The sequence below is a fragment of the Pelobates fuscus genome, chromosome 2 (assembly GCF_036172605.1).
Source record: "Pelobates fuscus isolate aPelFus1 chromosome 2, aPelFus1.pri, whole genome shotgun sequence".
Lineage (NCBI taxonomy): Eukaryota > Metazoa > Chordata > Amphibia > Anura > Pelobatidae > Pelobates > Pelobates fuscus.
In genome coordinates, this window is record NC_086318.1 from 238,329,524 (window position 1) to 238,345,294 (window position 15,771).

Below are 15,771 nucleotides of genomic sequence, written 5' to 3' on the forward strand. Positions count from 1 at the left end.
CGGAGCCCTCCATGGGTGAAGATGGATTATTTTTTTGCGCTCGGGTTTTTTCTTTTTCGTCAGGTTTTTTTTTGCGCTCGGGTTTTTTATTTTATTTTAATTTTAATTAATATTTTATTTTTATTTTTTTAAGTTCGTCGGGTATGATGGCTTTTTATTTGGCCTTTTTTGGGGCTGAAAAATGAAGATTTTAGAAAAAAGAAGACGTCAAATGGTAAGTTTAATTTTTTTTTACAGGTTAGTTATTTTATTCCCCCCTCATTATTTTTAGGGTGAGGGGGGTAGGTAGGGGATAGTTTGATTTGGGTGGGAGGGGGGGTGACTAGGGGCTTGGGACCCCTAGTCACCTTGATTGGGGGGATTTTCATTTAGGGCCCCCAGCCGCTCAGGGGTAGGGGCCGGGGGGGGACAGTAGGTCCCCCACCTTATTGTTTTTTTAGGGCCCCCACCCACCGCTCAGGGGTGGAGGCCAGGGGGAGGACGGTAGCCCCCCCCACCATTCTTATCTAGGGCCTCCACCCAGGGGCGTATTAGCCGCGAGGCAAACAAGGCATTTGCCTTGGGCGGCATTTTTCAGGGGGCGGCAAAAAAAGCCGCCCCCAAATGCCCAGGGCAAATGCCTTGTTAGCCTTGCGGCTAACAAGGCATGCTGGGCGGCCGGCGGGCTGCTGGGCAGTGCGGGTAGGTGGGCGGCCGGCGAGGGAGCACTTCCTCTGAGCGGTCTGCTCAGCTCCCTCGCGCGCCGCAGAGTGAGGCTGGGAGCCGGAATATGACGTCATATTCCGGCTCCGCCTCCCAGCCTCACTCTGCGGCGCGCGAGGGAGCTGAGCAGACCGCTCAGAGGAAGTGCTCCCTCGCCGGCCGCCCACCTACCCGCACTGCCCAGCAGCCACTGGACCACCAGGGAGACAGATACCCCCCCCCCCCCCAGCATTCCCAAAGGTAAGGAGGCTGGGGGGGTTAAATTTAAAAAAAATAATGTATTAAATATGTGAGTGAGTGAGTGTGTTTGTATGTCTGTTAGTGTGTGTGTATGTCTGTTAGTGTGTCTGTGTGTGTGTGTGTGTGTCTGTTAGTGTGTGTATGTCTGTAAGTGTGTGTCTGTTAGTGTGTGTGTGTGTCTGTTATTGTGTGGGTATGTCTGTTATTGTGTGGGTCTGTGTGTGTCGGTTAGTGTGTGTGTGTATGTTAGTGTGTGTGTCTGTTAGACTGTGTGTGTATCTGCTAGTGAGTGGGTGTGTCTGTTAGTGAGTGTGTGCGTATTTGTCAGTGAATGTGTGTGTGTATTTAGAAGGCGGGACGGGGGAAGGGTTGGGTGGGGGTGGCGCGGGCGGGGGGAGGGTTGGGTGGGGGTGGCGCGGGCGGGGGGGGAGGGTTGGGTGGGGGTGGCGTGGGCAGGAGGGGGGCGCCTGAGTTTTGTCCTGCCTAGGGCAGCACAAAACCAGGATACACCACTGCCTCCACCCACTGCTCAGGGGTGGGGGTCGGGGGGAGGACAGTAGGTCCCCCCCTCTTTATTTAGGGCCCCCACCCACCGCTCAGGGGTGGGGGCCAGGGGGGAGGACAGTAGGTCCCCCATTATTGTTTTTTTAGGGCCCCCACCTACCGCTCAGGGGTGGGGGCCAGGAGGGAGGACGGTAGGTCCCCCCACCATTCTTATCTAGGGCACCCACCCACTGCTCAGGGGTGGAGGCCGGGGGGAGGACAGTAGGTCCCCCCTCTCTTTATTTAGGGCCCCCACCCACCGCTCAGGGGTGGGGGCCAGGGGAGAGGACAGTAGGTCCCCCCTTATTGTTTTTTTACGGCCCCTACCCAACGCTCTGGGGTGGGGGCCGGGGGGAGAACGGTAGGTCCCCCCACCATTCTTATCTAGGGCCCCCACCCACTAATCAGGGGTGGGGGCTGGGGGGAGGACAGTAGGTCGTCCCCCCTCTCTTTATTTAGGGCCCCCACCCACCGCTCAGGGGTGGGGGCCAGGGGGGAGGACAGTAGGTCCCCCCCTTATTGTTTTTTTAGGGCCCCCACCCACCGCTCAGGGGTGGGGGCCGGGGGGAGGATGGTAGGTCCCCCCCCACCATTCTTATCTAGGGCCCCCACCCACTGCTCAGGGGTGGGGCCGGGGGGAGGATAGTAGGTCCCCCCCCTATCTTTATTTAGGGCCCCCACCCACCGCTCAGGGGTGGGGGCCAGGGGGGGAGGACAGTAGGTCCCCCCTTTATTGTTATTTATGGGGCCCCCACGAGCCGCACAAGGGGGAGGTTATTAGGTTTGTTTTTTTTACAGTGAGCAGCCATAGGCTGCTCACTGCTTACTAGACATGCCCCTACTCGCGGTATAGCGAGTAGGGGCATATTATTTACTAATACTAAGTAATCTTTAGGTTACTGGCTGTGTGGGGGGGGGGGGGGTAATGTATAATAAACACAGGTTACTGGTTATGGGGGGATAATGTATAATAAACACAGGTTACTGGCTATGGAGGGATAATGTATAATTAACACAGGTTACTGGCTATGTGAGAATAATGTATAATAAACACAGGTTACTGGCTATGGGGGATAATGTATAATAAACACAGGTTACTGGCTATGGGGGGGATAATGTATAATAAACACAGGTTACTGGCTATGGGAGGATAATGTATAATAAACACAGGTTACTGGCTATGGGGGGATGATGTATAATAAACACAGGTTACTGGCTATGGAGGATAATGTATAATAAACACACAAAAAAAAATAATACAAAAAAAAAATGAAAAATGAATGCAGCTTCAGAATTAATCTAAATTGTATGCTGTCTAGGAGATGGGAGGGTCTGGGAGGGAGGGTCTGCTGCTGATTGGCTGAAATGTGTCTGCCTACTGTGAGGTACAGGGTCAAAGTTTACTCAATGATGACGAATAGGGGGCGGACCGAACATCGCATATGTTCGCCATCTGTGTCGAATGCAAACATGCTATGTTCGCAGGAACTATTCGCCTGTGAACTGTTAGGGACATCACTAACAGCAAGTTCTTGGAAGAAATTATCTTTTTTTCCCCTACTTTTTCCATGTTATTTCTCTAAATGAAAATGTCTAAGATACTCAGCCATTCCTATGTATATGATGTACAATACTGAACATAATTGAAGATTTTGTGTCACCAGTACTGTATACATGGGTACAGTGGAAGCATTGAAAGACATGTGTAGATCATTTTAAAAAATAGGAGAGGGACAATAGGACCTATAATTTAGCCTTTTATAAATATCATGTTTTTCTCTCACTTGGTAGTGATTTCCAGTGTTCCTGTGAAATCACTACAAAGACACAACTATATCACTTGCTATACTTTATACATTTTGCATAATTCAGGGAAACAAGTAATGTATTCATCAGTACAGTGTTTACGTGAACAGATCCTCATGGCAACATTTTTTTTTTTTAGAGTCTGGAATGGAAATCCTTGATCATCTTACTCAGCTGACTGGTCTCATGTTTTGTGCTCCTACTGGGATAATCACAGGATGCTATCAGCACAGTAAGTCTACTTTGAGGACCCTGTATCTAAATCATGGGTCGTCAACCTGGTCCCTACCGCCCACTAGTGGGCGTTTTAGGATTTCAGGTGGGCGGTAGGGATTTCCAGGTTTTGACGACCTGACGACCTGACGACCGGGCGGACGGGCGGGCGGGTGCGAGCCGGCGGTACCCCTGCGACTGGGTACCGCCGTGACAAATTGCGGCTCCGGCCCGCGCGGCAAACCGCCGGGGCTGTATATGGAGGGGTCCATCGGGTGGCCCATGCTGTCAGGGCCACCCGATGGATGTGGATTGTGAGGGGGCCCGGTCAGCGCTGGGCGCTTTAACAGCGCGACCGGGCCCCCTGTGATGACATCGCAGAGCTGGGAGGAAGTGACTGCACATCACTCCTCCCAGCTAACCCTGAGAGCCGCGCGGGAGGAAGACCAGGGAGTCAGAGTGGGAACTCTGACTCCCATCCACCTGAGCCACCACTGGACCCCAGGGAAAGTCACCCTCCTGAATCTAAAAGGTAGGAAACAGGAGGGTGACTTATAGTGTGTGTGTGTGTGTGTGTCTTTGTATGTATGTCTTGTGTGTGTGTGTGTGTGTGTGTCTGTATATATGTGTGTCTTGTGTGTGTGTATGTATGTGTGACTGTCTGTTGGTATGTGTGTCTTGTGTGTGTCTGTATGTATGTGTCTTGTGTGTATGTGTGTCTGTCTGTGTTCCTGTATGTGTCGGGTGTGTCTTGTGTGTGTGTATGTCGTGTGTGTGTGTGTGTGTGTGTATCTGTGTCTGTATTTGTGTCTGTATGTGTGTTGTGTGTGTGTGTGTGTGTGTGTTGTGTATGTATGTGTCGTGTGTGTGTATGTATGTGTGTGTATGTATGTGTGTCGTGTGTGTGTGTCGTGTGTGTCTGTATGTGTTGTGTGTGTCTGTATGTGTCATGTGTGTCTGTATGTGTCGTGTATGTATGTGTCGTGTGTGTATCTATGTGTCTGTATTTGTGTATCTATGTGTCTGTATTTGTGTATCTATGTGTCTGTATTTGTGTATGTGTGTCTGTGTGTGTGTATGTATGTCGTGTGTGTGTATGTATGTCGTGTGTGTGTATGTATGTGTCGTGTGTGTGTGTATGTATGTGTCGTGTGTGTGTGTATGTGTCGTGTGTGTGTGTATGTGTCGTGTGTGTGTGTATGTGTGTGTATTTGTCGTGTGTGTGTGTATTTGTCGTGTGTGTGTATGTGTCGTGTGTGTGTCTGTATGTGTGTCGTGTGTGTGTCTGTATGTGTGTCTGTCTGTTATAGTGGACTATATAGTAAGTGGGCTACCTAGCTCAGCCTTCCTACTGGGCATTGCTACAAGGAAGGTTAAAAAAATAGAAAAAAGGGGAAAAAAAGGTGGGGAGGGGAATTGAGGAGGGAGAGGAGATGAGCTGACGCACAAGAAAAATCATAGAGAGATAATATGAGAAATCATATTATGCGCAAACAGAGAAGTCGTCTGAATATCACTGAAAGAGACCTTCGTTTGTTCCTTACGAAAATCGAACCAGATATCAAATATTTAGTCTCGCAGCATCAACCTCAAGGATCTCATTAATCACTAGTAAAGGTAATTTCAATTTACTTTATTGTTTTCTCATTACACTTTATAAAGTTAAAAACCTTATAAACCTGCATTAAGTAGAAATAAAAAGATAAATGTACGTACATTTATTTTTTGTAAAACACCCTCCTTTCTAAAAAATATTCTGCATTTGCGCGAAAACTGGTGGGCGGTAAGGAAATTTTTTCAACCAAAAAGTTGCATTAGTGGGCGGTAGGTAAAAAAAGGTTGACTACCACTGATCTAAATAGACACCAGAGGCCATTTGTGGCATCTCAGAGTTTTCAGAATGTCACAAACTTTATGTTTATATTAACCCTATAGATTTCACCTATATTAACCCAAAGATTTAACCTACCTGTGTACACTGATTGAGAGATCAATATTATATTCATATAAATCTATTTAAATGTACTGTTACACATGATAAATTATTTGTTTCCCTTTAATGCGAACTGGACGTCTCCACAGGATTGCTCCTCTTAACATTGTAGTACAGAGTGGGAGGGCTTAAGAAAGTACATCATTCCTGGTAGGGAAGGTACCTCACACTTGCTTTTTCTTTCTGCTAGTTTTATTAATGTCTATGACTTGCTTTTTTATTTCGTGTATTGTCATTCTCTCTGACATTATTGCTGTTAAATATGCTATCTGTATACAAACCAGTGTAGAAAATATGGAGGAGAAGATGGAAGCAAGGATGAGAAAGCAGAAATCAGTAACCGTAACGTAAAACAAATGGAAATACTACATATGGAAGCAATAAACTGAGAATCATTACTTAGTCACTGTCAGAATCAATGTATAACAGATCTGGAGTAATAATAAAAAATAAAAAACAAAAAATAATTAATATAAAAAAAAGTATCCCACAGACATCACAGTGTATTGTGAAAAAAGTAATAAGGTTTATTAAACCACGTGGAATAAAAAAAAAAAAACAACTTTTCAGCCACAAGGTCTTAAAAGAAAACTATAGTGTTAGGAATAGAAAACTGTATTCCCAACAACTGTATTCCCAAAACTGTATTGTCCACTGCCAACCCCTCCCTTGTGCCCCCCAGTGGCCAATAAAGGGTTAATTTTTTTTTTTTCTAGTGCCCAATTCTAGTGCCAATATCCTTTTGCGCTGAGTTCCGCTCCTCCTCCTCCACCTATTTCAGACTCAACGCTTTCCTATGGGGATTTTCAACACGGTGGACATCTTCACGCAGAGCATGAGGACATCAAGTGTCGTTTCACTGAGACAAACTCTGTGAAACTCTATTAAGCGCCTTTAGTGACTGTCTGGTAGTCATCCTCTAGAGGCAGTCTTAACCCTCTAGTGTAAACATTGCAGTCTCTCAGAAACTACAGTGTTTACATTGGAGGGTTAAGAGTACAGGGACACTGCATCCAGACCACTTCAATGAGAGGATGTGGTCTGGGTGCCTATAGTGCCCTTATAATCATGTACAGTATATTTCTTTTCTCACACTACTCTGCTTTGATTTTTTTGCTTGGAATTGGGGGTCCCTATTGCAGAGCTCCAGTGTAATTTGTTAATCCTTTGTGCAACACATGTCACAATGTGAATCCCTAGTAGAGATCAATGGCTCCATTCTTCTTTTTCATCACTACAAAATTTATATCAATATCAACCAAAATACCACACTTTCCTTTGCCAGAAAACCAATTACAGTCATTGTATAGCTGCAGCACATTTTACCACTGCCAGGTTATATAGTGTTAATACACAATAGTTGCATCAGTGAAAAATGCTAACAAGACTAACACAGAAACTAAAATGCAGGGCCGGACTGGGGATTCCAAAGTAGCCCTGGAAAAAAAATCTATGCCAGCCCCATAAGTCATTGCGTCATATATTGTTGCATGTAATATGTAAGGCTATGTCTTGCCACCCTAGATGATTGATATAGATATATATATATATATATATTGCTTTTTCCAATATAAAATATTGGTACTTTCAGAGTAAAATGTTTAGTTATACAGTAAGCATACTCACATGCAGACACAGACAATCTCACTGACACACACAAGCTCATTGATACACAGCCTCATAGACAAACAATCTCACTGAAATACATAAGGTCATTGACATAAAAACACAAGCTCACTCAGTAGTAGGCACACACACACACATACAAGCAAGCCCACTCACTAGCAGGTGCGCACACACACACACACACACACAGCTTAATGTAGTGGTTCTGGTGTCTATAGCCTGTCCCTGCAGGCTTTTCAATGTAAACACTGACTTTTTAGAGAAAAGGCAATGTTTACATTGCTTCCTAGTGACAGACACTCAGACTAGAGGTGCTTCCTGTGTCAGTGAGGATTGGCTGAGATCATCAAGCTTGATTATCTCAGCCATAGAGGCAGGGCCAGTTGAGGGGAGACCAGCACGATGTGGGGGGAAAAAAGGTGAGTAAAAACACACATATAAACACACACACACACACATACAATGACAGACACACACCATGACACAGACAGACCATGACACAGACCCACACACACCGTGGCACAGACAGAAACACACACACACTGTGAAACAGACAGAAACACAGACACACCATGACAGACAGACACACCATGACACAGACAGACACACACACCATGACAGACACACACACATACCATGACAGACACACACCTTAAAAAAGACACACACACCATAACACAGACAGACTGTGACACAGACAAACACACACCGTGACACAGACACACATTACATGACACAACAGACACACACAGCATGACACACAGACACACACACACCACGACACAGAGAGACCGTGACACAGACACACAAACACCGTGACTCAGACAGACACACATTACTTGACACAGACAGACACACACCATGACATAAAGAAAAACACCATGACAAACACACACACACACCATGACAAACACACACACACCATGACACAGACAGACCGTGACACAGACACACACATTATATGACAGACACACACACAGTGACACAGACACACATTGCATGACACAGACACACACATACACTCACACTGACACACATAATTGCTACCTGTGTGCTGGCGGCCGCATGGGAAGCTCAGTCTGATGGCGGCCGCATGGGGGAGCTGGCTCTTCTGTTTCTGCTCCCCCGCCCCAGCGCGCAGCTTAATGAGACCGGGGCCGGAATATGACGGGGAAAAAAAAGCGACATTAGAATTATATCACAATCACTCCATTACTCTCCAGAGCCCAATACTAGATTAATACTATGCAGAAGACAGTCTCTACTCATAGCCTATCCTTCAAAAGGGCACCTACCTCATAGCACTGGATAATGGATTAGTGTGTAATAAAGAATGTGTACGATAGAGAGCACAGTGAAGAGCTTGGATTACATTGAGGTTTATTCTTTAAAGAAAATAAGGTAACAGTGACAGAAAATTCTGGTATTAAATGCACCAGAGAGGATGTAGTCAGTGAATGCAGGGATTGGCAGGCACTTCCAGAGTATATAGTCCGAGACAAACACTGTACCCAGGGCCGGACTGGGAAGAAAATTCGGCCCGGGCATTTTTCTATTACAGCGGCCCACTAAAAAGGGGGCAGGGCCCAGATAGGGTGTGTTTTGTCATCACAAATGACAAGCACGCCCCATCACAAAGTGAGCATGTTGGTTCAATGCTCTTCCAGGGTAGACCATGCACAGAGCTCTGCTGAAGAGCTCTGGCATGAGAAAAAAAAACTGTATTTGTTCTGCACAGCGCAAGCAAATTTAATAACATGCTTGCACTGTGTTTGCTTGAAATTTGTCTCTGGTGTCTCCATAGTTGGGATACCAGGAGACAAAAATGCTAGGAAAGCATATTGTGCAGTGTGTGTGTGTAAGGGGTGTAGTGTGTGTGAGTGATGGGTGCTGTTTGCGTGAGGGTGCTATGTGGGTAAGGGTGCTGTGTGTGTGATGGGTGCAGTATGTGTATGCTGTGTGTGAGTGGGTGCTGTATTTGCGTGAGGGTGCTATGTGTGTGAGTGGGTGCTGTATTTGCGTGAGGGTGCTATGTGTGTGAGTGGGTGCTGTGTTTGCGTGAGTGTGCTATGTGTGTGAGTGGGTGCTGTGTTTGCGTGAGGGTGCTATGTGCGTGTGAGGAAGCTGTGTGTGAGGGTGCAGTGAGTGCGTGTGAGGAAGCTGTGAGTGTCAGGGGTGCAGTGTGTGTGTGTTTGAGGGTGCTGTGAGTGTCAGGGGTGCAGTGTGTGTGTGTGAGGGTGCTGGGAGTGTCAGGGGTGAAGTGTGTGTGAGTGAGGGTTCAGTGTGTGTGTGTGCTGTGAGTGTCAGGGGTGCAGTGTGTGTGTGTGTGTGTGCTGGGAGTGTCAGGGGTGCAGTGTCTGTGTGTGTGTGCTGGGAGTGTCAGGGGTGCAGTGTGTGTGAGTGGGTGCTGTCAGGGTTGCAGTGTGTGTATGTGTGAGGGTGCTGTGAGTGTCAGGGGTGCAGTGTGTGTGGGTGCTGTCAGTGTCAGGGGTGCAGTGTGTGTATGTGTGAGTGAGGGTGCTGTGAGTGTCAGGGGTGCAGTGTGTGTGCTGTGAGTGTCAGGGGTGCAGTGTGTGTGTGTGTGTGTGCTGGAAGTGTCAGGGGTGCAGTGTCTGTGTGTGTGTGTGCTGTGAGTGTCAGGGGTGCAGTGTGTGTGTTGTGAGTGTCAGGGGTGCAGTGTGTGTGAGTAAGGGTGCTGTGAGTGTCAGGGGTGCAGTGTGTGTGTGAGTGAGGGTGCTGTGAGTGTCAGGGGTGCATTGTGTATGTGTGAGGGTGCTGTGAGTGTCAGGGGTGCAGTGTGTATGTGTGAGTGAGGGTGCTGTGAGTGTCCGGGGTGCAGTGTGTATGTGTGAGTGAGGGTGCTGTCAGGGTTGCAGTGTGTGTATGTGTGAGGGTGCTGTGAGTGTCAGGGGTGCAGTTTGTATGTGTGAGTGAGGGTGCTGTGAGTGTCAGGGGTGCAGTGTGTATGTGTGAGTGAGGGTGCTGTGAGTGTCAGGGGTGCAGTGTGTGTGTGTGTGTGAGTGAGGGTGCTGTGAGTGCCAAGTGTGCAGGGAGTGTGTGAGAGCAAGTGAGGCTATAGTGACTAGGGTGATTATTTCCCCCCTCCCTGCTTACCTTTAGCCTGGGAGGGGGGAATCCTGTTGCTGGCATTCATCCCTGGTGGTCCTCGTGTTGAATGAACTCTAGCCTGTGGGGCTAGAGTTCACTCCCGCAAGACCCGGAGCGTTGCCATGGCAATGCTCCGAATCTCGCGAGAGAAACCCAGTGGAGCTGTAAGTAGGAGCTCCGCCGGGTCCTCTCCTGGCTGTCTCCCTCCCTCTCTCCCCGCCGGCGGCCGCAGGATACTCTATGTGGGCCGGTGAGGGAGATCTTTGATCTCCCCACCGGCCCGCCGTGGACTACAGCAGGGCCGGCGCTCGGGTAGCGCTGGCCCTGCAAAGACCGGCATGGGAGATCCTGTGATCTCCCTGCCGGCCTCGGCCCATGGCCACCCCGGCCCACCCCCCGGCTCCATTTGCCTGACTGTACCCAATCCATGAGTTTATTTTACTATTACTAGATTTATCTTGTGAGATGAGCAAATGAAAATCTTTTTTTTTTAGGTTGAGAATATGGTTTTTACTGTAATGCAGGACTTATCTTTTTGTATTTGTATTCACTTTTTGTATCACACAGCTTTGTTACAATGCTGCCGCCCATCGCATGTGTTCCCTATTAAGGGTTAATAAGTATATAGGGGTGTATATAAAAACACCCCTTTCTGTCTCATTGGAGATACTTATGCCAGAAGCTCAAGGATGCAAGGTGAAAGGTCAGTGCAGGACCCGCTTAGGGGGGTCTGCCTTGATGTTGGCAGGCGGGCATTCCCTTTCAATGGCCATTGGAGTAACTAAATGACCTCCATTTGTGTAAATATACATAGGGATTTAGGAGAGAGCGCAGGTAACTTTTTCTTTTGTTAATGAGGTTGAGTATATGCAGAGCTTGTGGGAGACGCGTCCGCTGTACATGGCGGCTAAGCCCCACCCCTGTATTAATCTTTCCCCCCCCCCCTCTCCCCCCTTATTTTTGAGGGTATTAGATCATCTTCCTCCTTTCTTTTTTCTTTCTTTCTCTTTAAATTTTTTGTATTTATATGGTTTCTAACAATGTGTCAAGTTGGTGTCCAGAGCCCCAGTTAAGCTCATCAGAGGGGATCCTTGGCATAGGTAAGTATTAGTGTTTTTAAATGTTAGAATCATTGATGATTGGATAATTGTTTCTGTATTAGCCAATAATAGTTTTCCCAAGACGCATCCAAAGATGACGTTTGGTTAACCCTTTAGTTGCTTACTTGTCTGGTATCAAAGAAAAACAAATAGGAAAATGATAACTAACAATTTAGATAAGTATTTTAACATAAATAAAAAAGTATACCGATCTCACAAGATTATTATGATTGGGTATATATTTTAACATGTTCAGTCACTAACCTAACTGTCTGAACCCCTGTCGCCAACCATGTAAGAAACTTCCATCTCATCTCACGTTTCAGATCTTAGAGTGTATCCATCTGAACACTAGAAAGGAAACTTTAATCTAACCCTTCTAAGAAAAGAATCCAGATGGATACATGAATTTAAAACTCTGTCCCCTCATGGACTGAATGAAGAATTACATTTTACACCTTTCCTTTACAGATAAACCACCACTATGAATAATATTTAATATATTTAATATATGACCATCCTCAAAAAAAGTTCAGTACAAAGTTATCAACTCTAAGAACGATATATATATATTTTTAATTCTTTATTTTTGGTATGCAGGTAGGTACAACAGTGCCTGTATCGCCACAACAGCGTCAGCAGGCTCGATTTTCATAGTCATATTAGAACAATAATGTGGCATGTTAGGTATGCATACATTTTTAAATAGAAAAAAAGATGACGATAACATAAACAAGCTTTGAGCAGTATGGTTTAAACTAAAGTAGTATAGCTCGCTTGAGGTGACATGTCTGTCACTTCTAATGTCAGGCATATAAAGATCTATAAGTCACACGAGTAGAAGTAATTGCTGGCACAAAACAGGTTAAACAATGAAAACTTCGCTTTATAGGTGTTAACATGGCAAACTGATCTGCGTTATACTGGAGGAGTGTAAGCATTTCTTTGTAAAGCTGCTGAATTGTATAGCTGGGGAGGGTTACAGCAGGCACTAGGTATGTGTAGAATGGACATAATATGTATATGCTTCAGAAGTAGACAGCCTGTATGCGATGAGACAAGTGGGTATATTATGCACTTCATGTACACGAGTGTCATAAGCTGCTTTTAGAATATAATGTGTGTCTGTGTGGTACAAAGTTAGAACAAATTAGTTAAGCATTTCTAGTGCTAGGCATGCATGCTTGGCTCTTGAATTTGCTATGTAAATGAAAATAAAAAGCATGGTTAACGGTGAACATAAAGTAAAACGTTCAGGCAGTGCATATTTCGGTGGAGAGTAAAAGTAACAGCAAACGGAACGACATTGATAGTAACAGCCCTTTAAGGAGGACCGTGCGTTGTCTCCATGCAGGAACACAGTCTCCAACGTAGACTGCCTTGGTTAGACGATTCCGGCTCTGGAGGCTGGACAGATGAGCCATGTGCAGGGTTGGTGCTGCGGCCATGTTCCGTCGCCTGTTTGACCCAGAGGGGCTCTTCGCCCGTGTCTTTTGCCGGTAGAGAGCTGTGCCTCATGCAGGTAGGCCTCGTGACTGTCAACTCGAGTCCGTGAGTGCAGAGACATGCTGTGCTGGCCGGAGGGTTCCGTCATTGCTGAGATGTGAGTGACTCGAGCAGGCTTGGTGATCTCGCTTTGAGAGGCAAGTTGCTGGGCTCTGAGAGGCAAGTCTCCGATTCCCGCCATTTGGTTTGGTACCTTGCCCCGTCTCAGAGCCCGGCGATGCCTGTTTTGTCGAGCGGCCATCTTGGAGGCTCGTGGTACCTGAGGGTAGTGGCTACGCTTCGCTGCTGGACATATCCACGAGGCCACCATTAAGTGAGCTTGTCGATGGGTTTCCCCCCTGCTGTATAGTGCCTCCTTGAGGCTCATGCAGAGCCGGTCGAAGAGTTCCATAGGGGTCACGTGTGCCTTAGTATGGGAGCTCCGCTTTCCAGGTGTATGCTGGTCGGCCATTTTGGCCAGTCTTTGTGGGTCTGTTACCCTGTTGTGCTCTGTTACCATTCTGCTTGTTTTCCCATCAGGTCTGTGTGTTCTGTGGGGACCGGGATATCAAACGTACACAGTGATACAAAGTAGCTGCAATCTTTTGCAAACTTTATAATTGCTACTTGTATTCCTTTACTGAGCTACAGAGAACGATAACCACTGCTAAACACAGTATAGTGTGACTAATATAGCCTCTTAAAAGAGCTATAATTTTTGAACAAGCAAGGACTGTCCTCCTATTCTGTTTTTATCTTAATTAACTATAATTTTTTCACATATTCCCATTTATTTTAAAATGATCTAATAAAAGTTATATTTTATACACCCTTCTCACTAAGAAATGACACACCGTGTAGGTAGAAATTCACTGTTTTATTTTATTTATTTTTTTTGTTTATTGACATTCTTTACTTTAAAATCAAACATCAATTCACTATAGATATAAAATAAGATCTTTTCACCATGTGTACTCTGTTAACATATATTGCACACTGTATTTTTTAATATCATCACTACAACACGCTGTTTTTGTTAGTTCTTAGTGAATGGCTGACAGGATTTCGAAATATTGGATCACCTCCATTTTTATATTTCAATGAAGAAAAGCTTCAAGCCTGGTGTAGATTTGCAGACATAATGGAGGAAGCTCTGCAGATGGTCAGGAAGCAGATGAAAATGCACATCAGTGACCTGCAGAGGAATGTCTCTGGAAGGATAATTGGTGTGTGTCTCGTGAATATTGTTTAACTTTGTTCATAAGTTTTGCACTTCATGTTGGAACTTAACAAATACATCCAGCTTGGTTGTATATCCCTAAATAAATACATTTTTAAGGGAATAGAACCTTTGCAATTAGAACTGGTCTACTAAATAAACGACGTTCCTCTGCCAGAACATAGACAGACAATCTGTGCCCCCACCCCCAGTCATATTAATCCTTGCCCCATGATGCCTGGATCCCTGCCTCCACCATTTCTGGTGGTCTAAAAGTATAGTGGTCCTGCCTGTGTGGGATACTGATCTAAATAGGGAGAAGATTGGAATATGACATCATACCCCTATGTCTCTCTCACTAGACTCTTACATAGCACTGCTTGGTGGACACAACTAGCTTTCACTGGCTGTCATCAATAACAAGTCCCCAGTGAAAATGAGGTCTTAGGTGGCTGACAATTTGGGGCCGCCTCTGCAGAAACCGAGACATAACCGCAGGGGCGTACCTAGAGCATTTGGCACCCGGGGCGGATCCTGTGTTCAGCATCCCCTCCCTCCCCCATATAAAAAAAAAATACAAAGAAAAACACCTGCAAATGTTTTCTTTCCTTTTTTTTTTAATGTATTACACAAATTTGTAAACTTTGTAAAGCCCCTGTCAGCACCCTTCTACTAAACCCCTGTCCTGCCCCCCTTCTAAAAAACACTGTAGTGCCCCTTCTACAAAACCCCTGCATTCCCCTTCCACAAATTCCCTGCTCAGCCCTCCTTATACAAGACCCCTGTCCCAATACAAAACCCTTGCCCCCTTCTACAAAACCCCTGCACCCCCTCACACACAGTTTCAGGCAGACAGTCACACACACAGTTACAGGCAGACAGTCACACACACACATGCAGTTACAGGCAGACAGTCACACACACATGCTCAGTTACAGGCACATAGTCACACACACTCAGTCACAGGCAGACACTCATACACACACAGGAACAGGCAGACAGGCACACACACACACTCAGTAACAGGCAGACAGTCACACACACACACACACACACACACACACACACACACACACTCATTAACAGGCAGACAGTCACATACATGTACAGGCAGACAGTCACACACACACACACACACACACACACACACAGACAGACAGTCACATACACACACAGGCCAACAGTCATGCACTCAGGCAGGCAGGCACACAGACAGTCAGGCACACAGACCGACAGGCACTCATGCTGACAGGCAGGCAGACAGGCAGGCACACAGACAGACAGACAGGCACACAGACAGGCAGGCACACAGATAATTACCTCTTTCCAGTTGGTTTACCTATGCTTAGTTTAGGTAAGTGTTTGTAGACATATCATACATTGAACTGTAGATTTTACACAGTGGAGATTACTCTTACACAGTTTAACTTGTACATATGTTACAACAAAGGGTATCATGCCAACAACTGGAATGTATCGTATAAGTTTCCTTAAGTCATTTATGTTCACTATTATTAAGAAATATGATGCATTTTGTAGCGTAAACGGGATGAAGAAAGCAGTTATAAGGCAAATATGTGGACCCTACCCCATGGGTAGGTCAGAAGAGATGACTGTTATTGACTAATGAAGTCGTTTTAGTTATATCAACATAAGAAATATGAGCTCTTTTCTGAACTGAGTGGAATTGATCTGATAGTTTATGGCATACTTGGGGTTGTGGTAATATAAATAAG

General features: G+C 45.9%; 1 protein-coding gene across 1 annotated transcript in view; it reads left to right on the forward strand.

Annotated features, from left to right (window-relative positions):
* Positions 1–15,771, forward strand: part of ECT2L (epithelial cell transforming 2 like) — a 112,606-nt gene that overhangs the window by 38,063 nt on the left and 58,772 nt on the right. Inside the window, exons 11-12 of the mRNA XM_063441207.1 lie at positions 3,431–3,523; positions 13,857–14,042. Of these exons, the coding sequence (XP_063297277.1) occupies positions 3,431–3,523; positions 13,857–14,042 (279 nt within the window). The remainder of the gene's footprint in view (positions 1–3,430; positions 3,524–13,856; positions 14,043–15,771) is intronic.